The sequence below is a fragment of the Rhamphochromis sp. 'chilingali' genome, assembly GCF_963969265.1.
Source record: "Rhamphochromis sp. 'chilingali' genome assembly, chromosome: 22".
Taxonomy (NCBI): domain Eukaryota; kingdom Metazoa; phylum Chordata; class Actinopteri; order Cichliformes; family Cichlidae; genus Rhamphochromis; species Rhamphochromis sp. 'chilingali'.
In genome coordinates, this window is record NC_137950.1 from 8,623,940 (window position 1) to 8,651,050 (window position 27,111).

At 42.0% G+C, this 27,111-nt stretch overlaps 3 protein-coding genes across 5 annotated transcripts; 2 read left to right on the forward strand and 1 right to left on the reverse strand.

Annotated features, from left to right (window-relative positions):
* Positions 1-680: 680 nt before the first annotated feature.
* On the forward strand, positions 681-3,730 carry LOC308391132 (uncharacterized protein; the record flags this gene model as incomplete). The annotated part of the gene is made up of 3 exons (XM_080873596.1): positions 681-907; positions 2,646-2,928; positions 3,062-3,730. The coding sequence occupies exons 1-3, from the start codon at positions 777-779 to the stop codon at positions 3,728-3,730; spliced, it is 1,083 nt and encodes a 360-aa protein (XP_080729722.1). The 5' UTR covers positions 681-776.
* Positions 3,731-6,609: 2,879 nt separating this feature from the next.
* Positions 6,610-12,465, forward strand: maff (v-maf avian musculoaponeurotic fibrosarcoma oncogene homolog F). Its single transcript, XM_080873651.1, has 3 exons — positions 6,610-7,047; positions 9,557-9,650; positions 9,828-12,465. The coding sequence occupies exons 1-3, from the start codon at positions 6,959-6,961 to the stop codon at positions 10,269-10,271; spliced, it is 627 nt and encodes a 208-aa protein (XP_080729777.1). The 5' UTR covers positions 6,610-6,958; the 3' UTR covers positions 10,272-12,465.
* Positions 12,466-14,474: 2,009 nt separating this feature from the next.
* tmem184ba (transmembrane protein 184ba) lies at positions 14,475-25,819 on the reverse strand (the record flags this gene model as incomplete). 3 transcript variants are annotated; one of them, XM_080871948.1, is made up of 9 exons in its annotated part: positions 14,475-16,952; positions 17,850-18,044; positions 18,134-18,303; positions 18,552-18,719; positions 19,305-19,395; positions 22,097-22,262; positions 23,464-23,697; positions 25,344-25,386; positions 25,477-25,819. In XM_080871948.1, 7 exons carry the CDS (start codon positions 23,695-23,697, stop codon positions 16,723-16,725), a joined length of 1,254 nt encoding a protein of 417 aa, XP_080728074.1. In that variant the 3' UTR covers positions 14,475-16,722. The 3 variants fall into 3 exon arrangements, with proteins under 3 accessions (XP_080728074.1, XP_080728075.1, XP_080728073.1); XM_080871949.1 differs by lacking the exon at positions 25,344-25,386; XM_080871947.1 differs by lacking the exons at positions 25,344-25,386; positions 25,477-25,819 and having other exon boundaries at positions 23,464-23,727.
* Between the last annotated feature and the right edge of the window lie 1,292 nt (positions 25,820-27,111).

Below are 27,111 nucleotides of genomic sequence, written 5' to 3' on the forward strand. Positions count from 1 at the left end.
CTCTCTTTTGCTTCCTAGCTCCGTCACTCATTACATCCCTCCTTGTCTCCCTGTCTCCATACTTCACTCACTCATGACATCACTCAATAGCTCTCTCTTTTCCTCAGTCAGATGGAGTCTGGGTGTCTAAATCAGACCTCACCTGGACTGTTAACACCTCAACCCAGCACAAAGGACCATTACAGTTTTTCTCAAATGTTAAAACACAAAAGCCAATCCTGTAACCCAAATGACCAGTAGTCTAAACACATTTACTAAATGTAGCCACCATATTCCAGTACCATAAACACATGTCACATGAAGACACAATTCACAAAACACAACCCTCTGTACTCATAAATCTAAACACATTTTTCCTTGCTAAAACACATGTTGCAAAACAACTCTGCTCATATTCTCAAATGAAAGCCCATGTGATGCAAAATGCTTGCCACAGTCACCAATCTTTGAACACAGGGAACACACCTGGCGTCAGTCACTACACACAACGACTCAAAATTGAAGACACCTGTTGCTAATGATGTGACCCCACCTATAAAAGCATAGTTTGGTGAAGATGCCAAACAATCACAATGGATGAAGGCATTTGAGCGTGCGGAAGGAGAAGAGCTGCAGGCCAAAGAGGAAGAGGGGTTGAGATCAGAGGAGGAAGAGGTGAAGGCCTAAGAAGAAGAAGAGGAGTTCGGAGTAGAGGAGGAAGAGAAGGAGGCCAACAAGAGAGAGGAGAAGGTCCAGGTGGGAGAAGAAGACAACCTCGCACCATCATAACAGATGATATGCGAGCAACAGTAATTGATCATGTCATTGTCCATGGCATGACAATGGCTGAAGCGGGACGAAGAGTACATCCAAACCTGAGTAGGTTCACCGTGGCCACCATTATCAAGGCATTTAGACAACACAACAGGTATAGTACGCTATTGCTTTCTTTGTCACACTACAGTTTTACAGGCCTGTGAAAGTGGTCTGTTACTTTACATGTAGTTTTACATATACAGTGGGGCAAAAAAGTATTTAGTCAGCCACCGATTGTGCAAGTTCCCCCACTTAAAATGATGACAGAGGTCAGTAATTTGCACCAGAGGTACACTTCAACTGTGAGAGACAGAATGTGAAAAAAAAATCCATGAATTCACATGGTAGGATTTGTAAAGAATTTATTCGTAAATCAGGGTGGAAAATAAGTATTTAGTCACCTCAAACAAGGAAAATCTCTGGCTCTCACAGACCTGTAACGTCTTCTGTAAGAAGCTTTTCTGTCCCCCACTCGTTACCTGTATGAATGGCACCTGTTTGAACTCATCATCTGTATAAAAGACACCTGTCCACAGCCTCAAACAGTCAGACTCCAAACTCCGCCATGGCCAAGACCAAAGAGCTTTCGAAGGACACCAGGAAAAGTATTGTAGACCTGCACCAGACTGGGAAGAGTGAATCTACAATAGGCAAGCAGCTTGGTGTGAAAAAATCAACTGTGGGAGCAATCATCAGAAAATGGAAGACATACAAGACCACTGATAATCTCCCTCGATCTGGGGCTCCACGCAAGATCTCATCCCGTGGGGTCAAAATGATCATGAGAACGGTGAGCAAAGATCCCAGAACCACACGGGGGGACCTGGTGAATGACCTGCAGAGAGCTGGGACCAAAGTAACAAAGGTCACCATCAGTAACACACTACAACGGCAGGGAATCAAATCCCGCAGTGCCAGACGTGTTCCGCTGCTGAAGCCAGTGCATGTCCAGGCCCGTCTGAAGTTTGCCAGAGAGCACATGGATGATACAGCAGAGGATTGGGAGAATGTCATGTGGTCAGATGAAGCCAAAGTAGAACTTTTTGGTATAAACTCAACTCGTCGTGTTTGGAGGACGAAGAATACGGAGTTGCATCCCAAGAACACCATACCTACTGTGAAGCATGGGGGTGGAAACATCATGCTATGGGGCTGTTTTTCTGCCAAGGGGACAGGACGACTGATCCGTGTTAAGGACAGAATGAATGGGGCCATGTATCGTGAGATACTGATGGAAGGAGCCAAAACCTCCTTCCATCAGTGAGAACTTTGAAGATGAAACGAGGCTGGGTCTTCCAACATGACAATGATCCAAAACACACCGCCCGGGCAACAAAGGAGTGGCTCCGTAAGAAGCATTTGAAAGTCCTGGAGTGGCCTAGCCAGTCTCCAGACCTCAACCCCATAGAAAATCTGTGGCGGGAGTTGAAAGTCCGTGTTGCTCGGCGACAGCCCCAAAGCATCACTGCTCTCGAGAAGATCTGCATGGAGGAATGGGCCAAAATACCAGCTACTGTGTGTGCAAACCTGGTAAAGACCTATAGTAAACGTTTGACCTCTGTTATTGCCAACAAAGGTTATGTTACAAAGTATTGAGTTGTATTTTTGTTATTGACCAAATACTTATTTTCCACCCTGATTTACGAATAAATTCTTTACAAATCCTACCATGTGGATTCATGGATTTTTTTTTCACATTCTGTCTCTCACAGTTGAAGTGTACCTCTGGTGCAAATTACTGACCTCTGTCATCATTTTAGGTGGGGGAACTTGCACAATCGGTGGCTGACTAAATACTTTTTTGCCCCACTGTAAATCAGTCAATTGACAACACATGTTTCTTTCTTTAGAGCTGAAAGAATGCCACATAGAGGTGGGAGGGTTGCCATATTCACAGCGGCACAAGAAACCCTCATTGCAGATATGGTCCGTGAGAACAACTGCATTAGACTCCGAGAGATCAGAGACAAAGTCATTGCAGATAATGTAAACTTTGAGAACATTGATGCTGTCAGTGTGTCCACAATAGACCGAGTTCTCCGGCGCCAACAGATGAGGATGAAACAGGTCTACAGGGTTCCCTTTGAGCGCAACTCTGCGCGACACATAGAACAACGTTACGAGTATGTGCAAGTACGTATACATCCATGTCCACAGTACAGTTAGTGGACATACTGTGTTGCTTAGTGGCTTACATTACTTCTGGACAATACTGTGCTACCTGATTGACCGTTCTGAACACCTGTACGCTTTTCCATGTTCACAGAGGATAATGCAGTTGGACGCGATGGCCAAACCCCATGAGTACCTCTTCCTGGATGAGGCTGGCTTCAACCTCCAGAAACGAAGGCGAAGAGGCCGTAACATCATTGGCCAAAGACCCATCACTGAGGTTCCTGGCCAACGGGGGGGTAATATTACTCTTTGTGCAGCTATGGGTACGGAGGGGCTTGTCCACCGGCATGCTGTCCTTGGGTCTTACAACACCCAACGTCTCCTCACCTTCCTAGAGGAGCTAAAAGACATCCTCCTGGACCGTCAACAACACCATCCTAGGCTAGCACATCACATGTATGTGATCATTTGGGACAACGTCCGCTTCCACAAAACACACCAAATCAGAGAGTGGTTCACCACCAACAGTGACTACTTTTTAAACGTCTGTCTGCCACCCTACTCCCCTTTCCTGAACCCTATAGAGGAGTTCTTCTCATCATGGAGATGGAAGGTGTATGACAGACAGCCATACACAAGAGAGAACCTCGTACGGGCAATGGAGCTGGCCTGTGCTGACATCCCAGTGGAGGCCTTCCAGGGATGGATTCACCATTCCAGGGCGTTTTTCCCGCGGTGCCTAGCAAGGGACAATATGGCCTGTGATGTGGATGAGGTGATGTGGCCCAATGCAGCTCGGCGACATGATGCCGCACAGTGACTGTGTGTAATACTGTAAAAAGACCGTGTAGACAATAAAAAAGACTTCACACCCTGATCGTGTTTCCGAGAGTACTGTTGTGTGCGATAGATTCCGTTTTTGCATTGAGTTGTGTTACAGTAGTGTACGTACATGCAGGATGTTTTTATAGATTTATAGTCTTCATGTGAAACTCACAAATCTAAATGCCTAATCCTCTGCAGGGTTCTATGACGATCCGTTACTGTACAGTTTATAAAAATATGCATTGGCAGTTATGAACCAAAGAACCTTCTCACAAATTGAGCATTGTGTTTTCAATTGTTTTGCTGTAGTGTGTAATGCTGTGTATAGTGTTTACAGTTTTGACAGCTTCGAGCTGCTCTCTTGGTGTGGGAGTTTGAGTTTTGCAGTGGGAAGGTGTGGTTGTGTTTATGTAGCTTTAGAGAAGGGTGTTATGTTTGGACATTGGGGGACCTGGTGGTAACATTTGTGACATGTGTTTTAGCATTTGAGAAAAACTGTAAAGAATTATATATTTTTACAACATATTCAGATAATTGATCCTGCCTCAGCATCACGCCTCTGTGCTGGGTCAGGCCACAGGACTTCATCCACATTACATGCTATGGTCTCCCTTGCAATGCAACGAGGAAAGAATCGTTTAGGATGCGGAATCCAGCTCTGGCAAGATTCCACTCCTATCTCACCACATGCTCCATTCAATGCTTGAAGTAGATTTTCCTGTGTTTAAGGGTCTCAGTTATATACTTTACATCTGCATGCTGAGAAAAACTCCTAAATAGGGTTCAAAAAGGGAGAGTATGGTGGAAGAAACAAATTCATAAAATGCTTCTCATTGTGAAACCAATTGTGTATTCTTGGACCACAGTGAAAGCTCACATTGGCCCAAATGATATGGGATGCTCTGCCTGCTCGCGATCTCTCTACTCAAGCAAAGCATCCTGTAGACCATCCAGGAATGTTGCTATAAGTTTGTTGTTGTATGGCCCAACAGTAACATGACTGTGGGGAACCCCATAGCTGCTGATGGCAGCAGAGAAGAGATAGTTACATTTCCACCACGCTGGCCAGGCAGTTCAATAATGGCACGCTGACCTATGACATTGCAAGTTTTTCTTCTCCTTTTTGTTAGATTCAAAATGTATGTTGTCTTCTATATTCCCCTGCTGCATTTTATGCAGTCAAATTGCATTTTTCTGACGGACCATGATAAATAAAATGGTAAATGGTCTGTATTTGTATAGCGCTTTACTTGGTCCTAAGGACCCCAAAGCACTTTACACTATACACAATCATCCACACATTCACACACACATTCACACAGACCATATCCACAATAAGTGTCTCCTGGTGTTGTGAGTGCATGCATGTTCTTCCACCCTCATGTGGCCGTCTTTAAATTCTAAACAAAATATCATTTAGTTATAAGTATACTTGTATACATAGCGCATGTATAGACTATACTATTTCATTTACAGAACTAAAATTAGTTTGTTGTGTACAGAGAATCTTTGAGCTTGACTCAATGGTTAGGCCTCATGAATACATCTTCGTGGATGAAGCTGTATTCAATCTAGCAAAAAGCAGAAGAGGAGGTTGTAACATTACAATTTTGAGTGGTAGTGTGTTAATGATGAAAACAGTGTGTTAGTTGTGTTTAACTTCTGTAGCCTGTGTGCACAATTCTGGGTACAAGTGCACCACACTGCTAAATGTGTTTTGTGTTTGAGAATATGTTTAAAGTTCTGGTAAATGGGAGATTCAGATTGGCAAATGGTGTCCTAACCAGATGAATAGTGTTTAAGATTTTGGCAACTGTGGGATTGATTTGATGAAAGAGTTTTCATAGTTGACAGTTTAGTTACATTGGGGTTTAGTGTTTTAGCAATTCAGAAAAACTGTAATGTAAACACCATGGGTTTAGAACTGAACTTAATTGGTTAAAGTTTTTACATTGACAGGAGTAAACAATATATTGACAGACTTCGGATTATATGGGATCATTGTAGTTCCTGAATTAATTTAATGGGAAAAACAAAACAAAAGTCACTCTGTCTGTTTTTGTTACAAGTCACGTCCTTGTTATAAGACTAATACATAACATTTTACCAGATGGAGATAAAGAAATAAATAAGAGCCCTGACGGAGCACAACTTCCTCTGAACGACAAGTGCTGAACTAAAACTTTGATGCTTTTATTACAACATACTGACCTCAGCCTGGTTTAATACAACACTGATGTCAGCCTGCTGAATGTAAAAATGTAATGTTTATGACTCAGGCCCTGTAGGTGAACATGCACACAGACAGAAATGATTAAAATAAAAAATCCCCTGCCTTCACTGTGGTAACAATAAGCAACAACAGATTGATGCAGTTTAAAAATTAATTATTAAACTCAATTTTCCACACATGAATACTATGATAGCTTTAGTTTTAATAGATCATCTTGCTGATGTCAGCATGACAATATCAGCAATATTTTATAGATCATTGGGCTGACGTCAGCAAGATGACATCAGCAGTTTATATAGGTCATTTATGCTGATGTCAGCACTGGTAATATGGAAATCTATTGTAGTGTATTAATCTTTTTGTGTCATTGTGAAGTCATATAATGTCTTGAAAAAATGTTTTAAAGAGCTAAAACAAAGAAAGTTCTTATGTCAACCAATGACTAACAGTATTTCTTTAAAGTTTGGAAATCAAAGCAATTTCAAATTGCTTTTTATGTTGAAGTTTTTTAACGCAATTATGCTTCTCCGCATGTTTTCCAGTAGGGGGCGGTAATGTCCCTACAAACGGAGGCATCAGTAATCTTTAAATTGGACCCAGAAGAAGACGCATTCGACCTTTTATTATTACTATTATTAAGTAGCTAAGAGGACGGTGTTTCGGGGAAAAGACGCTCGTAGAAATTTCTCCTAACTATAAGTTATAGCTTTTGATAAGTTGGGTTTTAGCTGAAGTAGTTTCTTATTATTGTTGAATTCTGCTGGATTTTACATCTTCTGCGTCGTTGGGCTGGACAGTGTTAGGAAAGGCGGACTCTGAATCCTCTCCCAGGGTGTTATGTCTTTCCAGAGTAGCTGGGGGATGGTCATGGAAAAGTTCTGGGATTCAGGGATTCCTTGTTTACATCCTCCCGGAGTACGTCTCGGGGGCGGGCTTGGCTCCGCCCTCATTCTTTAGCCCTGACGTCATTGTCGCTTGTGTTTTTTATGAATGAAAGAATCCAACCTCAGAGAGCAGCGGAGTAATTCCGGGAAAAGGCGGACTGACATTTTGTCGCCGGAGTTGCGTCGAGCCATCAGGTAAACCATTACTTTTTTATAAAAATACTAAACATTAAAATGTTTAGCCGGTATTCGTGGTAACAGCTGAGCACTAGAGGAATGGTATCTGCCGGGGGACGTGCCAACCAGGGTAACCAACCAAGGACAAATGAGCAGTCAGCAGCTGGCTTTAATCTCCTTTAGCCTGTCACTAACCGTTTATGCTAGTTGCTAACAGTTCATACTAGCATGTTTAAGATGATACGAATAATTTGGCCCCGCTTTGCATATTTCTGTCTATATTTCGGCTAGACTGACACCCAGAGGGGGTTATCACTTCCTTATTTCATAAGTGTGCTTAAATACAATTTAAATGGATTAAAGTCTAGATGTCGGAAGAGGCTCTAATGATAGCTGTTTACTATAGCGCACATTTGCCCTACGGTGTCCAGCCCCGCTCTTTAAGGGTAAGGCTAGATGCTAACTGGAGCTAGATAAATAAATAAATATAGGTCCCAGGCCTGGCTTGTATTTTCCACTCGGTATTTAATCGTTGTATATTAAGTATTGAAGATAGACGGGAGTGGAATTTCTGAAATCGTGCTATAGCTTGCGTTTAGCAGTGTTGCGTTGACTTGTTGCTTTCCACTTAAGACAAAAAAACAAAAACTACTATGTCCTCCAACTGGGTATTTATAGTATGGCATAAATGTGGATATCCTGTGTTGTTTGGACTGACCGAGAAAGACGCGGTCACCCCTGGTTTTCCTATATTTGCACTAACCGGCAGTCTTGGTGGAGCTGAGCAAGAGCTTTATTGCTGAATCACCCTGACTTTACGAAACGGCGGTCTCCTCGGTTTACAGCCGGAGTCCGACGGCTGGTTGGACAACCGCTGTTGCTGCAACCTCTACTTCCTACGCATTTCGGGAAATGCTGTTTATTGTCCGGCCATAACAGCCTTTTTTATTTAGCTTATTTAGTTTTACCATCCAGTGTGCCTGAGTTGGAGGCCCATGCAGCAAGTTATTCTTTTATTTATTATAACTACGCATTCATAGAAAATGGGATTCCCCCCAGAGTGAAAGAGATCAAACGTGACATTTTAACTCGAATGACCCTTTTTGGTTATGTTTTGTTTGTGGTTCACTTGTTGGAAATGTAAGTCGTCTCCTGTAAAGTCTAAGCACATCAGCAGTCTTCTTTTTATAGTCATTAAGGCACCAGGTCTGTATCTTTTATGCCTAATTTATAGAGGAAAAGTTACAATATAACTGGGGTTTCTAAAATTGTTGTGACACAATTTAAATAAAGCTGTGAATGTCTTTTAAATAATTAAAATGAACACACTGCTTTTTTGTGATTTGCGATTTTCAAGAGAAAAAAGGCTAAAAGGTTGTTAGGGATCAGTCTGGGTCTCAGGAAGAAAAATAAAGAAAGAGATGACTGCACTCATCTCTTAGCTCATCAGAGACGCTGCCAAAAGGTCAACCTTAAAGTAAGCGGTGAGCGCTCTGTCATGACATGCAGCTTTCTGTGTTTACTGTGTTTTTTCTCAACCCTTCTGGACTACAGCGTGAGAGCAGCACAGGGAAAGAACATTCGCCATAAGGAGAAAATCCAGTGTTGCAATAAATGAGAAAGTTAACAGAGTGAATTTGCAGAAGTAAGATGGGAAAATCCCCATGGTTTGCATGATGTCAGAGTGAAATTTGGTGGTCTTCATTATTAAACATTATCATACAAAAAGTTTTAGCAGTATAGCTGGCCCAGAGTACCTTCATGTCAACAGACCACTTGGCCATTTGTATCCTTTACTTTCACATTAGGATCTGTGTGAAGGAAAGACAAAAAAAGATGTCTCCTGCTGAAGTGCTGAGTGAGGTTTTTTTTTTTTTGTTTTGTTTTGTTTTGTTTTGTTTTTTAAATAAGCAACCGAGGAGTGACTAAGATGGGGGAAGAAGTTGAAGTTGGCCCATTTAGGTTAGACTTTAATCCCACGCTGTGGCATTTGAGAGGCGTGTAGCAGTCCTGATAAGAGTCTGTGTGAAACCTGTGCTTCTTAGGTAGACTCTTTAAGACATTTTATTACATATTTATTTTTAAATCAAGTATTGTAATTTTTCAAGTTTAACTGTTTAAAAAGTGTCCCTTTTAAAAACCACGTATTCAACTTTTTGGTTTTTTGTAAAACCAAGGGCTCGAACCGTTGGTGTTGTGCTGACAAGAGGAAGTGCTCAGGGAATTGGTTAGGACACCTGCTTTGAGCAACCAAAGGGCAGCCACATGATAACTTCCTCCTGATAATTCCAGCTAACAGAGAAAGGCATGTCACTTTCAAAACCTCCCCTGTCTTTCACATGAAACCACAAATTATAATGAGACGGCGTGCTTTGGAGAAGCACGAAAGATCTGCAGGTTCTCCTTTTTCTTCAGTAGTGCATGACTGCATGTCTTGTGAGCGGATGGTGAATGTCAGGTAGGCTATGAACCAAAAATGCACAGTGTCCCACATTTCATGTGATGTTGTTTGTGTTTGTTTCTTCAGATTGTGTGTATCTGGTTTTACTGGTGCTTGGGGAGGGGAAAAAAACAAAGACAACTGGACCATGACGACAGAAAGAAACAGCAAAGCTCTGAAGGTAAAACACAGCCAGACATAAAACCGAGTCATGGGGAGGGGGGGGGTTGTTTTGTTTTTCAAGAGAGAAAACTGTCATTTTGAAAAAAGGAAGAAGAAAAGAAAGTATGTTTTTCTTTCTCATTCTTCCTTCTTTAAATGCTTCCTCTCTTCCTGTTTCCTCCTGTTTTTACTTCAGGTGAAGCAGGAATGCGGCGAGAACGTGCCCTTCCTGTCGGACAGCGAACTAATGTCCCTGTCGGTGCGAGAGCTGAATCTCCACCTGCGTGGCCTCTCCCGCGACGATATTCAGAAGCTGAAGCAGCGGCGTCGCACCTTAAAGAACAGGGGATATGCCGCCAGCTGCCGGGTCAAGCGGGTGTCTCAGCGAGAGGCCCTGGAGCAGCAGAAGATGGAGCTGCAGAGAGAGGTGGAGAGGCTCGGAGCCGAGAACGCCGGCATGAGGAAGGAGCTGGAGGGGCTCAGCGCACGCCTGGCTGCGCTTCAGAGATTCGCCAGGGGTCTGGAAGCGGGAGGAGGCAGCCTGCTGGCGACGGCCCCTCGCCTCAACACCGCCTCGGTCATCACCATCGTCAAGAGTCCGCAGCAGCCTCAGCCACAGAGGGAGCACGAGCTATCCTAGAAGGAGATGCTGAAACCAGACTGGGGTTTGGGATTCGGGGTGGGGACGGGGAAGCCTGCAATGCAAACACGCACACATCTGCGGGCCTTAATACTCACGCAGGCAGGAGAGCAGGATGACTTGTAATAATAGGAAAATACTAAGCGCCTTGTTCACATTACAGTTGACAGAAATCCGATCACAGCTACGATCACCTTTCTAACAAACAAGAAAACAGAAACGGGTTCAGTACTGTAGTTTTGATAGAGATGTCCTCTGATGATCCTCCATGAAACAGCAGTCTGGTCAAGTAAGATTTACTCAGTGATCTTTTTTTTTTTTTTTTTTTCTTGAAGCACTCAAAGTTTCAAATTCTGTTTAATGTGAACAAGGCGTCGCACATATTTATGCACAAAAAACCCTCACAGTCTTTCCCTTGAGCTACACGGGGACTCTGACTGAAGCCCAACCAAGCCAAACAGGGTTACTGAGCACCTTTAGTCCTCAGCAAACCCCCACAGCGAGGCTGGTGTAGCCTGATTATGCTACTTAAAGGCTGGGGTGCCTTTCTGCTTCCGTTTATGGCACCTGACCAACAGCAAAATGCTAGGGTGGAGCTTCCTCGGTCTCCATAATGCCTTCTAGTCTGAAATCACTAGCTTGGCTCAGCCTCGTGTTCCCACCCCCCCTGTATTTTTTCCTTTTCTTCCCTCTCAATGCAGTTTCTCACCCTTTATGTCACTTTATGTGCCGGTGGGATAATCGAATCTGTTTTCGCCTCCTTCCATTGATGGCTCTCTAGCTGCTTTAGTCATGAGACTTTTGGGAGCAGAAACGGTCAGAGAAATGCTGCCTGAGTGCATTGTGAATTTCTCTAAGTTGTGCGATTCACTAAGATTTTCCAGGTTTTTGTTTTTTTTTGGGGGGGGGGGTGTCTCACCAGTCCAAAAAGACAATTCTGTATTATATGTGTGCTCATTTTTCACATTAATGCAGTGCCTTCAGTGTATGAAGGAGCTCACCAGTCCTCCTGATTGTCTGAAACGACTCACTTCTTATTTCTCATTGTGATTTCTGTGGATTTCCATCTTTTTCTAAGCTTTAATCCCAAATTTCTCGTTTCATAAAAACTGCCGTGCAGCAGTTTGGCCAAGTCCAACGGCAGTGGCTTCTTCTTTCTGATGAAAGATGTTGGTCATTTTAAATAAATAACTGAATAAACGAATGTGTGGAAATAGAATCACGTCTGGTAGGAATTACGCTCAAGTCGATGCAAATCCTCTGCAAACATTCCCGTTGTTGTGTTGTTTGTAATGTCTGAGAGACGCAAATGTTCAGTGACATTTATATATTCTAAATTTTATTTGTATTTAAAAGTAGATATTATGACAAGACAAGCTAACGAGTGCTGTGATGTTCTGTATGTTTTCAAAAAGTACTTATGACTAGTCTGAGGATATTCTCACGTCTAATTATTGTGCTGCGTGGCGACGATGATTACTTTACAAAACGTTTGATTATTAGCTGTGTAGAAATATGCTCAAAGCCAATGGCCATATTGATGTATGACGATTTGTGTGTGTGTGTGCGCGTGCGTGCGTGTATATGTGTGTTTTACGTATATTTTTGCAATGTTTGTACTAGCTCGTCGTCGTGGATATCTTGGAGGGACATTATTTTTCTAAGATGAATCGTATGTTGTTTGTGCGGAGAAAAAAAAATTGAGGTCATTTCTGAATGGGCGGGGCAGACAGAGACACAGGAGGTTAAAGAGAGAGAGAAGACTGATGGAGACGAGGGTGAGAGTGGAGGGTTGAGAAGAAGACTGATGATGGAGAAAGAAAGTAGGCACAGCAGACTGGAAAAGAAGGTGCATAGAGATGGTGTTTTATTCACTTGAAAAGCCTCCGTCTGACGTAGGCCTGTTTCACTCAGCAGGCTTAAATTTCATGGGAGTTTAGGCCACTGAATAGTGCTAGCAATATAATATATTAAGTAGGCATGGTAACACATGAAACTGTGTTGACAAATAACTCCTAAAGATATGAGGCATATATTTAGCTATATATGAGTATTAGTGTGGCAAAGCATTTATTCTCTATATTTTAACGTCTCACATCTGTCAAACCCTGCTGGATGTTTTATAATACCTGCAAAACAGAAATGGTCTTTCTATTTATTACTTGTATTTTTTCTATTGTGAAAATTTAAGTACATTGTCTATTTTATATATTAATTATAATAAATGTTGTACATATTGTACATAAAACTGTGGTCTCAGTTGTTTTGTTTTTTGGAACGTGTGCGGTCCATGAGAGGAAGTGGATCTGCAGGATGTGTTGCACAACTTATTGGTCTGGATGCAAAGATAAAGTCGAGTTACATGTGTGAGTGGTTAGCAGAACCGTGGGGAAATGAACTTAGCCTCCAGTTTTTGATTTATAGCAATTTACTCTTATAGGACAACTCATTAGGTATACTTTACTACTACCAGGTTGGACTCCCTTTTGCCTTCAGATCTGCTTTCATTCTTCATGACTGATTCAAAAAGGTCCTGGAAACATTCCTTGCAGATTTTGGTCCATATTGACACAACAGCATCACACAGTTGCTACTGTTTTTTTTTTTTTTGTTGTTGTTGTTTTTGACTGCACGTCCATCCTGTTCCATCACATCCCAGAGATCCTCTATTGGATTGAGATCTGGTGACTGGAGGTTATTTGAGTACTTCTCAAGTTAAAAAATCAGTTTCAGATGATTTAAGCTTTGTGATACTGTGCATTATCATGCTGGAAGCAGTCATCAGAAGATGGGTACACTGTGAGTGATCCACTGATACAAGGTGGGATGAATCCATGCTTTCATGTTGTTTACCTGATGTGGTCTTCTGCTGCTGTAGCCCATCTGGTTTGCATTGTACTTTCAGAGATGCTCTTCTGCATGCCTTGCCATGTAACAAGTGATTATTTGAGCTACAGTTGTCTTCCTATCAGCTCAACAGAGTCTGGCCATTCTCTGACCTCTGTCACCAAAGAGCCATTGTCCAGAGAAGTGCTGCTCACTGAATACTTTCTCTTTTTAGACCATTTTCTATAAACCCTAGAGGTGACTGTGTGGGGAAATCCCAGCAGATCAGCAGTTTCTAAAATACTCAGACCTGCCCATCTGGCACCAACAAACATGCAACATTTAAGGTCACTTAAATTGCCTTTCTTCTCCATCCTGGTGCTCAGTTTGAACTTCAGCATGTCATCTTGATCATGAATTACTACCATCTGATTTGCTGATTAGATATTTGTGTCAATAGGCAGTTGAACAGGTGTACCTAATGAAGTGGCTGTTGAATGTATATTCTGAGTCAGTGTCTTGATAAACCTTAAATATATAGTCTCTATAGAGAAAAGTGCTTATGTTATTTCAGCTCTTCTGATAAATCCCTGACTGTGACTCGCAGGGCTATTTCTCCTGGTGTTTGGAGGCTGTTTTTAATATAAATGACATCTAGTACTCCGTGGTAAGTGTGGAGATGTTTTCTATCAGTCTGCTGGCTTACTTGTGTTTCCTAGAGTCTCTAGAAATATAATGGGAGGCAGAGCTTTCAGGATCCTGTCCATGTACGAAATATCTTCCAGTTTAGGTCAAAGACCACAAGACCTTGTCTACCTCTGAGGTAAGGTGGAAAAGTTTTCTTTATGACAATGATGATAGTTAGAGTGGATCATGTGACCCAGTGTCGTCCCTTAGTTATGCAGCTGCACATAGATAAAGCTTATTCTTTGCACTTATCACTCCAAATATATTTTTATGCAATTACTACATAAGGGGAGGGAGTAGCATACAAAGGTGGATCATCGGGTAGGTGGCGTTCTCTGATATTGTAAAGTCTTAATTGTTACAGGAAGCAGTGATCTAAAAAGAAAAGTGAATTGAAGCTGGAGGTCATCTATGTGTAATATATGTTTGTTGCCAAAGACCATTTACTTTGTTGTCCTAGCTCATTTTATTTTAAGACAATTAGCATCGCAGGGCAAATAGCTTCCTTTCTAGCAGATGACTAGTTAGCACATTAACTAGTTTTAACGTGTTAATCTCCAAAAACACAATTTCATAACATGAAACTTATTAACATTTTCATTAACCCTTCCTTGGCAACATATGACACATACATGTCATTTTAATGCATATTAGAGGAAAATAATGTGAATTAGACAAAAAACAGTAAATATCTTTATTTTTGTCTTCATGGTTTTCCATCTAATGTGACACAGAAGCATTGTGAGCAGCATTATACATTATACAAAGAACTAGAAACAAAAAAAACATATTGAAACAAAAGTTGTAAAAAAAAAAATAGGCCTTTGTTTCTCCTGTGATCAATCTATACAGTATATATGATTATTTAGACATACATTTACTCCTGTAGATAGCACTTAATATTTTCATGTACTTTATGTGCAACATTAGTCTACAACAAACATTTTTTTCCCCACATAAGAACAACTCACACTGCAGCAAACAGCATTGCTGCAGACAAAGATGAGGAGTACAAGGGTGAATTATGACACAGAGTGCAAATCAGCATACTGTCTGCTTTGCTTTTAAACTGAGAGTTAATTTAATGCCACGCAAGCAACCTGTCAGTAGGAGCTGCAGTGCGACCTCAGTTTCATCATCGCTAAAAATAACCCCGTTTTTAAAGTGTCTATAAATAAGAGGCTGCTCCTGCACGCACACGTGGCTTCTCTCCTATTTAGAACTAATAATGTCTCAGGCAGAAGCACAAAATAAGAAAAAGAAGGGAAAAAAAAAACGTAAGCACTGTCTGAACATGGGACACATTTCTGCTTTCCAATGAAAATAGAAGACAGTCCTAAGAAGACATTAAAAAAGTGACAAACATTGTATTGGTGCATTTAAAATTTTTAAATATGCTTCAAGCTCTGACTGTATGTTTATGACCTACAGCTGGCTCCAAACGCGCTCCCTGTGGCCCCCTGGTGTTGAGACAGAGCTACAGCAAAGCAGTGAAAGTAGAACTAAAAAAATGTTGGCAGGTTCTTGTGAGTCATTCAGATGACTCAAGAAATCCAGTTACAAAAAAAAAAAAAAAAACAACAAAAAAAAAACAGCTTAGACTGCGGTAAACTTACACCAAAAAATTTAAAAAAAAGACTGACTGGAAGAATAAAAGCGAATCCAACTCAAAGAAACTCAGTAATGTCAACAACAACAACAATGTTTACGACCTACGACCCACATGTGGTCAAGCTGAAGAAAGATAAACTAATCACAATACTGATATCTGATGAGATGAGAGTTGTAGGTTGGCTCAATAATGCTTCAGCTGGAGGCATGATGTCCATTAAGGTTTTGACAGCACTCAGAATGATGTACTGTCATTTAACAGCTGTGTAGGCACACGCTAAAATGTTTTATTAAATCCCTGCAAAAATAACTGCCACACAGGCAGCTGCCCACACACTCCTTGCCTTAGTTGCCAGATCTTTTTTATCAAATTCAAACTTATCCTGTTTTCAAAAATCAAAGCACAACACCTAACTAAGAGTAGAATTGAAACTTCTGTTCGCCTCTGAACGTGAACTACAGCACGCCCAGCTTCGACAAAGCTCCAGTAACGAGAAAAGGCATCTAAAGTTAGCTTTAGCCTAAATTCCTCTTCTGTTTTCTCCTCATTTAACCTACATTGTGGCCTGGAGAGGTCTTACTATCAGAGTGAAACACAAGCTTTAATCCCAGCCATTCAAATAACACTCCAATTACACAAGTGTAATCCCGACCGGCCGCAGATGCACTCTGTAATCTATGAGCTGCTCTGCCTCCCCCTCTGCAATATCAATAACAACATTGATCCATGTGTTGTGCTTACTAACTCCTGTTTTTGACATGCTTTCCCTTTAAATGCATCACCAACTGCTGCCCAGGGTCTCTCACCCCCATACGAAGACCTCCACAACACTGAAAACTGCTTTAAAGCGCTTTGACCAACCAGTCAATGTCTTGACTAAATATTCTTTCAAGTTTATGAATCATGTCCAAAGAAGAAACCTTGGTAAACACTGCCAAAGATCAGAATGTGAATCTGAACAAATAAATAGCAACACCTATAAAGTTTACAGCTCCGCTGCTAAACACAAGGAAGGGGAAACAGGACTGTGCATAAAAAAGAGAGAGGGAGAAAAAAAAGAAGTTCAGCTTTTTTTCAGTTTTTGTTCCAAAGCTATGAGTCATTATCTGAAAGTATGACTCACAACTCAACCGTGTTCCCACTTGTGACCCTTGGGAAAGGCGGGCCCCTGCATTTTTTGATCAGTCGCAAAACAGGGGAAACGAAAACAAACAAGCAACTACTGATTCGTATACTGAGGGGGATCGGCTGCAGAGAGCAGAGTACCATCAGCTGTTTTGACATCAGACTGATGTCAAGTTTTGCCCGCTTTTGACTTGGTCCGCTCTAGAATTCATCGTCTGAGCTGAGCAGCAGCGTTTTCTCTGTGTCCCCGCGGCCGCTGACAGCACTGTGGGCGCGGGAGACTGGCGGTGGCGCCCCCTGCTCCAGCGTGGACTGCTGGGTGTACTGCTGGTAGGCCGGGGAGAAGTTGTGGATGGCGTCCTGGACCATGTCGCCCGGGTTCATTGTCTCCTTCAGGCTGCTGGAGATGCTCTTCATGGGGGCGCAGCGGCCTGCGGGAGAGCCATAAAAAAGGAGGGTTAGAGGCCAAAAGCTGGGGTGAAAAATAGAGAGACTGGATGCAAGTGGAAAAAAAAGAAAAGGAAGGACGGTGGGAGGATAAACATCAAAAGAAAGTGGATTTATAATGTTTAAGCACAGGGAGAGAGAGAGAAGGGAAAGGAAGAGAGATAAAAGAGTCAAAAACAGAAAGAGATTTAAGACAAGGGGATAGTCTCTGAGAAAAAGGAAAAGGGCATCAGTGATTTAAAGGATGTAAAAAGAAGGAATGAGTGGGGGAAAGGGGGGGGAGCAATTGTACAAGGGCAGTGGATGAGATTTAGAGAGGAGGCAAGAAAAGGGGGTTCAGAGTGATTTAAAGGGAAGTAAAACAGGGAGAACTGCATAAAGGGAGAAAGGTTGGGGGGGTTGCTTTAGGAAATGTCAGCACAAGAACCAAAACTGAATTGAAATATGAGATTTTAAAAATAAAAGAGAGAGAGAACAGAAACTGCTGGCTTAATGCAGCTTAATAAATCAAAATAGAAATAGCAGCAGTGTGAAAACGCACAAGGGCGGTGTTCAACCTACCAAACTGTCCATATGTAGGAACAGGTCCTTTAGAGTGCAGCAGAGAGGAGAAGATAAAAAAGAAGATAGATATGTAGAAACAGGCAAGTAGAAAACGACAAGTGGGATATCAGGAGGTGAAAAATAAAGGCGAAAACAAAAACTTAAGGAAGTAGTAAAAAAAAAAAAAAAAGATGCATTGAAACGAATGGAAATGAGATGGAGGACAGACACGAAGTGAAAGACTTTTTGAATTCTTTTTTAAGACGGTAAACATTTACGACAGATGTGTTAAACCCCGCTGTTTCCTTCCTCCCTTCTTCCCTCGCCTTCCTTCTCACCTGTTAAATCGAGACTTTTGTCCTTGTACACGCTGTATGTGAAAGCGTGCCGCAGAGCCAGTGCCGCGAAAAACATCTCGATGCATATGATGAAGTTCTGGTAACCGGCGGCGACCGTACCCTCACCGACGGACACTTCCACTGAGTTGATCTGAGGGATGGCACCGCATTTCTCCAGGATGGCCAGCAGCATGCCTGACCACAAATAAATAAGCACAGGAAGCTGTCACTCCACCTGTTTTCATAACAAACGTCGTGTGGCGTCTTTTGCCGCGCTGACCTACCCTGCCAGAAGGAGAGGAAGATGACCGACTTGACCATGAAAAACTTGAGCATGGGGCTGTAAGGGCTCAGCAGCTCCCTGGTGGCGAAGTAGAACAGGAAGAGGGCGTACAGCGACAAGCTGACGGAGATATTGTAGATGATGGTCACGTACAGGTAACCGCTGGCAACACTGCAGAGTGAAGGTCAGATAAAACTGCATTAATGGTGCTGGTTTGTGTTTGGGGTTAGTTCTGACTACCTTTTGTGATTATTGGAAGCTCCCATTAGAGATGAAAGTCTGAAGCGTTCAATTAATCTAGAAATTAAAGTGGTAATCCTCATTTTGTGGAAGCTGTGAAACGTGTGAAAACGCCTGGATTCTCACAGATATACACCACCAAGTTCACCACCAGCAACCTTCCTGTCTGCAGCACTTACTTAAAGTCTCCATCCTTGTATTTGCCGTAGGCCTGCAGGATGACGGTGATGACAGCCATGAGCGGTTTGACCACACAGAATTGCAAAGTGGCCTGCTTGCAAAATCGCAAGAAGCCAATGGAGTAGGCCTTTCCCCTCAGACAGCAGGTACCATACATACAGCTGGACCTGATGGAACCAAACATCAGGAAAAAGGAAAACATGTTGAGCAATAGTTTGTATTTTTTAAAAAGAGTCCATGCCATGAAAACAAATACTGTTTAAAGCGGACTTATTATGGCTACACCATGGGTGGCTCAGTGGTTAGCACTGTCGCCTCACAGGAAGACGAGGTCCGGCTAAAGCCTTTCTGTGTGCAGACTGCATGTTCTCACCAGTTTCACTTCCTGGTTAAATTAAAGTTAATCCATTAATTTTTTTTTTGAAAGGTGTTTTTCAGCTGCATAATTTCATTCTTGGACTTGACTAGAGCAGCCTCGGTGGCGCCCGTCTGTTAACTGTCTGGCTGAACAAGCTGTTGCAGGACAACTTTCTGCTGATTGGCTGCTCCTCATACACAGCAGTAAAAAACATCAACATCTGAAATACAGCATTTAGAGTCTGAAGCCTGAGCTTTTAGGGACTTAAAGGGATTATTTGTAAAAACAGACCTGATTATTTTAAACTCTGCCCATGTTTAATACAAGTTCACACCAGCAGAACAAAAGGAAAGCATAACAAGTTCAATTTAAAGGCCTTTTAGGCTGAACTTACTCTATCGGTTTTCCTCTGATCTCAGCCATGATGGCGCTTTCTCCTCCCAAGTATTCGTAACACAGACTCAGGAAGTTGTAAATAACAAATGCTGAAGAGACACAGGGGGAGAAAAAGAGCTGATTTGATTATAATCGCTACATATGTGATAGTTTTGGTTTGTTATTTGATCGTTGCTTACTGTAAATGGTGTTTCTGGAAAAGCTTTTTTCAGACCACTGTAGGAAACTTGAAATAAATGATGGCTTCATTGACACATTCAAGTCTCCCAGAAGCCATGACAGCGTGACAGTGAACCAACATGCACAATACCAGGAATTCTAAGGACCGCAGCTAAATGGAAATGAGCAATCATTCAATCAATTTTACAATTGATTTTCTAAGTCTGTGTTGTCCTCTGTGACTGGAGCCTGTTCACTGAAACTGTTAATGTCACAACAAACATATTAAGACTTTCTAAACATGTTTGGTTACAGAATTGTCTCCATTTGTTTTACATGTATATAAACAACTAAACATTTCACAACACTGGGTTCAAATTGTCAGAAAATAGCCCATATTTTTATAGCAGACTGAAAAAAATACAGCAGTAACTCACTCGATTACTCACAGACCTCCCAGCAGTCACACAATAACAAACACATCACTTCCTGTCACATTTGTTTTATCATGCGGACAGAAATATACAGCACAATTCAAACTGAGGCGCAGCTCAAAAACAACAGCTGACCACACATGAGGTAATTATATGAAATAATTTTTATACTGTCATAGGGACATAAGGCATAATAATATTTCACTGTAACAAAAGGGAAACCAGCTGTTTATAAATCTGTACTAAAGCATGACCTTCACACACAATCACAAGCATGCTTATATTTAGTATTAGAAAGCAACAGCTACTTATGTCCAAATCAAATCTAGTGCTGCTCTACTCAATGCAAAAACACATGGACATAATTCACGTAATCTGACAAGACTTGACCTTCAATTTTAATATCCAAAGAATTAACTAAAGTTGTATTTCTTTCATTAGCTAATAAATCTTCAGCCACCTATTTTCTCTCCTCTGTGCTGCTTCAGTGAGAAGGTGTTCCAGATCAGGAGGCTCATAAAAAACACAACAGTGCTAATCCCGTTAACCCCCGAGGACCTTCCAGTCCTGCGTGCATACGCGCACTCTCGCAGGGGTGTGTTTGAATGCATGCAAGGTAAATCCGCTCTTGGATAACTTTTGTGAACTAAATGCATAAGATGAAAATGAATTAAACAGAATCCAAATAAAGGAGGGTAGTGACTGTGCATCAGTTCATTGTAAAGTGTGAAAATGTAACATATCCTGGGTGTGTGTCATGTTTGTGCATGGGAGGTTCACAAAAGCACTATGCACATGCAAGCATCGTGCCATAGCACAGAAGTCTCTGTACTGCTGACAGTGACTATAGTTCATCAGCTCTTTGCAGCTGTGTTATTTCTGCATATTTTCTTGCTCTGTTTTTAAACTCCACCCAAACCCTCTCTACAACTTTCCCACTGCCTTCTATCTGACGTCAGATGTCTGTCAGACAGTACTCAGGTAATAAGATGCCACACATGCCAAACACAAAAAGCTCGTCCACAGAGCTGAGTGATGAGAACTGGTTCATCTGCTTCCAGCAGCTCTCCTTGTGTCTTGGCTGTTTACCATTATGTTCTTTCACTTTTCCCCAAGGACTCCCGCCTGCAAGCGCCAGTTGCCACGGTGATACAGTAGGCCTACATACAGTGAGAACAGTAGGAGCAAGTTTGCAGCAAGTTTGGTTGAGGTAAACTCATTATCTGATGCAGCCAATCTGGTTGATGAGGGAGATTTGTGAGCGTGGTTGCCATGCAACAAGTCGGTCCTCGCCGAGGAAAAGGACTCAGCGGCATTATAGGAAGATGACGGCTGATGAGAGGATGAAGAGAAATGAAAAAGGGAGTGAAGACTTGGGCAAGAGCGCGGAGACGGAGGAGGTGAGCCATATGTATGACAAAGCAATATGACGAACATAACGCTTCCTGCCAAAAGCAGAACCAAACATAGCGATTCCCTTCAGCTCACATTCAAAAGCATGTGACGTCATCGGTTCGCCAACACAGGACACGACACGTGAGCCCAGCGTCACAATAAGAAGATCATTTTTAGCTTTATCGTGACAACTAAACTCAGAGACTGAGGGGTGGAGGCAGTCGACTTCCTTTCACCATCTTCTGCCAATTCCTGACTTTAATAGCGCAGGATACAACATGTCGGTTGGAATGTGTTTTGTTTGAGTCACCATTGGCCGAGAAGCCGCCAACCCACCATCTCCGTTAACCAAAAAGACAAAAAGAGCCCAGATTTTTTATTAAATCCATTTTTAGTGATTAAACTCATCCTGTCTCTACTGAGATTGGAGTCGTGTTTCCTCTCAGAGCCAGTTTTCTAAATCCAACCAGAGAATTATGCCCAAATCAAAATGGCTGAGACAGAGCCAAAATATAATGCAGAAAAGGCAAGAATCTAATAAGTGTGAGAGGGTCCTTTACAAAATAAGTATTGACTTGTAGTGGTAGATAATCTGTTAAGGATGACAGAGCAGACTATTCATTTCCACTCTAATCAGACCACAATGTGTTTCAGCAACTCAACTGGAAAAGCTGCCTGCAAAGACGTGAAAAGGATTTAAATCAGAGAGTTCTGTTAATGGGATACAAATGACCTAGTGGGTCATGAGAGCTCAGAGTTTTAGCTTGACATTGATGAGATAAAATCAACAGCACGTCCTCACCTTCATAGCAGTCTCTGACGGTGTCAAAGTAAACATAGTACTGGTCATTGGTGAAGAACAGGAGGCTGAGCCAGGAGTCAAAGGCATAGATGGGAACGATGAAGAGGATCCGTACGATATGGCGCTGCTCCCTGGGCGAGCTGTAGAAACGCAGGTGCATGTAGATCTAGGAGAGAAGGAAGAGACTTTCTGAACACTGGCAGGTTTTTACAATGACTCACAAGTCTACTTTAATGGGCATGGAGGATTTCACAGGAAGTGAGCACAGAGTCCTTACAACTCAGGATGGAGCAGAGGTTTTATGAGCATCATCTGCCGTTGTGTAGATCCTCCATTCAGATTTTTTTATTATAAGTCATTTATGCCTTTTTTCTATCTTGTGAGTTGGTCCATGTGACTGACCTCACTAATCAATACATCCCCTGAGCTCAACTCACAGGAATGTGATTTTATAAACCCCTTTCAACGTTTTAAAGTATCTGTGTGTGTGTATTCATGCTCTGTGTCACAAACACCTGCCGCGGGATGTTGCCCGGCAACTTCTCTCGGCCTGAGCATGTTTGCTGGATCACATCACCTGCGCATTAAACAAACACACCTGTCTGTCTTTTTCGTGAGCACATCCATCACAACAGACCGTCTGCTCGGTCAAACACCAACACATGCACTTCCAGCAGAGCACAATATATTATAGTAAAAGTAGAACTGAACAGCACACATATCTCTCTTGATGCTACTGGGAAACAAGCAGGAGCCCATAGAGATAAGTGCTGATCCAATGTGCAAGTGCCAAAAGCTGCAGTCCCCATAATGGCCACCTGTGATTGGATCCCAACTTTGCACCATTAAGGACCTGCTCACAACCTGGTGCAATAACGGTCTTCATCTCTATAGACAATTAACATTCTTATAAAAAGTACTGAGATATTTTTTGTTATATAACTCACCTTTTTAAACTTTATTAAGGCTTCAACTATTGTGGTCAATTTGGAAGCTGACACATGCAGCTGGTGTCTTATATCTTGCTAGCTCTCAAAGTCATAACTGTTTTTGTATAAATAATATTGAATACTTGATATCCAAGATGTCTGTTCTCCTTTTTTTGTAAATGAAACTTTAACATTATTAGTCTGTTACTTAGCACTAATTATTAGCTAACTGAGTATCTGCAAAGTATCTCTACAGTGTCTGGGTGCAGCTTACTGATCTAAGCCTGCTATTGCTAGCTTAGGTGATAAATAAGCACTCCACCCTCATGTGAAATCAAAATATGGCCCCTGCAAGTTCCAGAAATCAAATATGACAGGTAAAATTTAAAACCTGAGAAGGTCATCTTTTATATAAAGTCTACACCAGGAGGCTGTTACCTGGTGACAGGTGAGGATTAGTGCAGTCCAGACAAAGAAGCCAGACACCGCCTGCGTCGCTGGAGTCATCAGAAAGATAGGTGGATCCGAGCTGAGAAGAGGGGCATCAGGAAGCCATGAAATATTGGGGCCCATCGGAGCTGCCGTGGGTGGGGGGCCAGGTGCCGGAACAAGCGGAGAGTCCTCCCCCAGCCTCTCTGAGAGTGGCACGTCTCGCCTCCACAGTTTTAACATCTGGAAGTGACGTAGACACTGGTAAAACATTCACATCACAAACTGGAAAGAATAAAAGGCACATCAGAGATGTCAAAACACTTCTCCAACAGTGATCACACTGTGATCTAATCCATGAAGTATGAAGAGTCACCAGTAATCATCAACCTGAAATGTCGATGTCGTGTTATCAGTGTAATGTGTAATCTGTGATAAGAGGAGATTTCAGAATAAATGCAGACAAACTCTAGGTCAAAATATCTTCACTCTGAGTAAAGAATGTGTGTGGACTGTTTGCTCATGGGCACCCACATTCAACTCAATGTAAAACAATGTCTAACAGCAACATTTTAACTCTGGTTTTTAAGCTAACAGACAGCAAAGCCGTCAGGTATCATCCATTCAGGCCTTTTACGGCTCAAAACATAAGAAAATGCTTTTTGAACAGAAAGACTAGCAGCAAAACATGACATTTAAAGACAATTGTTTTTAGTTTCTGCATTTCTCTGCAATGTAACCGCACACTCAGAATAAAATCCTGATGATGTGGACCCTGGACTTTATAACAACACCGAATGGGCCTAAAATAATTTGTTAAAGTTTATAATGTCACACCTTAGGGTGCATTTTCTTCATGTATGATCAGTGAGCTGAACAAGAACCACTTTCAGCCAGAGGAAATTTAGATAGAGACAAAAGATTTTAAGTCAAGCGGCCCTATCAACAGCTCCTGATGATGGGGACAGCTGCTCGCTGACTGTGACAAACAATGGGAATGTTCTCGGGGTGTCCGTGTTCTTGCTCACTGACAGACAGTTGTCACCTCACTGTTGACAGAACCAGGGACAATAAATAAAAAGAGCAGGCGTGAGTGCTATAAGTGGAAACTGATTGTGAGCGAGAGATGGTAACCTTCAGTCTCACTAATCATGCTGTCTGTCAGAGCAGCACATGAAACAAACAGCACACAAGCTGACATAATGACACCCCCTCCTCCCACACACACACACACACACACACACACACACACACACACACACACATCAGCAGTCCTTCCATTTACTTTCTTAAAATAAATGACATTAAAGTGTAACAACTGAATTTAGTGGGTTGATAAAATTAGGCTACTTATAGGCGTTTCTTTGGTGGCTAAGATCTGTGTGTATGTGTGTGACAGCAGGCCATTTGTATTGGTTTGCAGGGGATCAGCATATGTCAACAAGAAGAAGTGAAGGCATCAGCAGCCACACATATAATAACAGGCACAGTGAAAAGATGCTCTGCTGAAGCAGAGGGCCATCTTTGTGTCTCATTTGAAAGGGGGGAAATAAATAAAAGGTCAGTCTATGCAGTCTCACACGCACAAGGGAATAATATAGGGAGAGGCAGGCAGTCAGGAAAACAAAGTAACAGATGGAAAGGGGCAATGGGGGGCAGACGGGGTGGGCTTATCATTAATGGTAGCCAGACTGGATCAGCAGGCGTACAAGCAACAACAACACAAACAGTTCAAAAACAAAAAGACGCTAAAACTCTGTGTGTGTATGCCTTTCAGTTACTCCAGTAATCATTTATTATGTTGCTGTGATTTATTCAAAGTGAATGAATTATAAAGTTGAAATAAGAAAAATATTCATTTCAACAAGCTTTTATTTAAAAAGACTCACCTTTGCTAAATGTTAGCTACAACAATCCACAGCTGAACTTGAACTGTAAGCGTGAAACAGACACAGACTTTTATTATGCTAGCAATGAAGTAACAATTGAAGTTTTCTAGTTTGTTTTAAAGTCTAGACTCACCCGCTTATTTAAATCCGTCCTCAGCTCCGTCACACACACAAAAAAAAATCTTCGGCTAGAAATAACCCACAAACGGCCTTAATTCCTTCTCAAAGCAGCACCGTTGCTCCCCGGACATCCATGTTGAGTCGTCGGTGGACCGCGCCGTTAACCCCTCAGCGTCTCACCCCAAAAACTCACCTCTAAAGTTTGTCTGTCATGTTACACAACTTCTACTCTATCTTTCTGTTGCTCCTATCTATTTATAACACCTAGCGTCCACCTAGTTTTGTCGGTGTTTCAGAAGTTAGTGCAGCAAAACCTGTCACTCTCCTCCGATCCCCTGTCTGCGATCCAGCTCCAGTCCAATCCCTGTCGGATTAACTGCAGATCACACAGCCCCGCCTACTCCGCGAGGACGAGCCAACGCAGCCAATCACCTACCTTTTAATTACCCGGAAAGGGGCGCGGTCTGCCTACTTAACACTGAGCTTGCGCGGTCCAGAGACCAGCAGCAGTGAGAGTGTGGGTGCTGCACAAACAAAGGTGCTCCCGCAAATTCAGTGAATGATTCATTATTCGTTTACAACTTCCTGTCCAAACTGTGTAGTCGATGTGTGGGAAACGGATACTGTGTAACGCCTTTATTTTACTTTTTCAGACCTTTGTCGGCTTTTCATAGCAGAAAAAGCACACGTCTAACTAACTGCATTAGTAATGGCTAGTGAGTTACCATTTAAGTGCACCAGTTAGCAGTTATTAAAAAACACTTTCATCGCAGTACCATTAATATAATCAAAAAAAAAAAAAAAGTTCAATAAATAAACAAATATTTTCAAAATGGCACCCTACAGGTTATTATTTCCACATTTGACACCCCGTCATAGACCTTCATTATCAAGGCCTGGGAATTTGGGAATTTTAACAACATTCATTTGGTAACACAGAAGGTCTGGCTGAAGTCCTCAAGTTTATTTTGACTGCCAACATTACTTTTCATCTACAGTAATTCCTGTCTTCTTTATTACGAAATGAGTACAAAAGCTAAGAATTAGACCTGGAAGTAGAGCAAAAAGAAGGGGCTGTTGATGTGGGGCTAGCATGCTTAATTTTCACGCAAGCTTGACATTTAGACGGAGCTACACAAACATGGATATACATGACAGACTGGGGAGACAATTAAGGATGAAACACAGAGAGAAGAGCATGGAAACAAGTAAGGGAGACATAACTGAGATGAGGAAGACTTCCACAGGAGACACTAAGGACAAGACACAAAAAAGGAAAAGCTAAAAACCCTCAAAACAGTAAATAAGCAAGATGCACAGGTCCAAAACAATCAAAGACCCAGAACTAGAGAGGCCCAGAACTCTGTACCATGCCTCTCTCCAAGTGACAGCTGGAATAGGCTCCAGCTCTGAATCATTTTATAAGAGACAATATAAACAGTGTTGTTCAAACGTCTAAGACCACATCTGTCATGTTGAATAGAAACGAGTGATAATATTAGCTACAAAAAAACGTGATATTTATTGTCTGGTACACTTTCCTTTTGTTTTAATAATAACTTTATGTAGAAGCTGACAACCTGTGTTATCCCAACATGATTCGACAGTGTTCCAAAGAGCCTCTGGTGATGTCATGGGTGCTTAACTT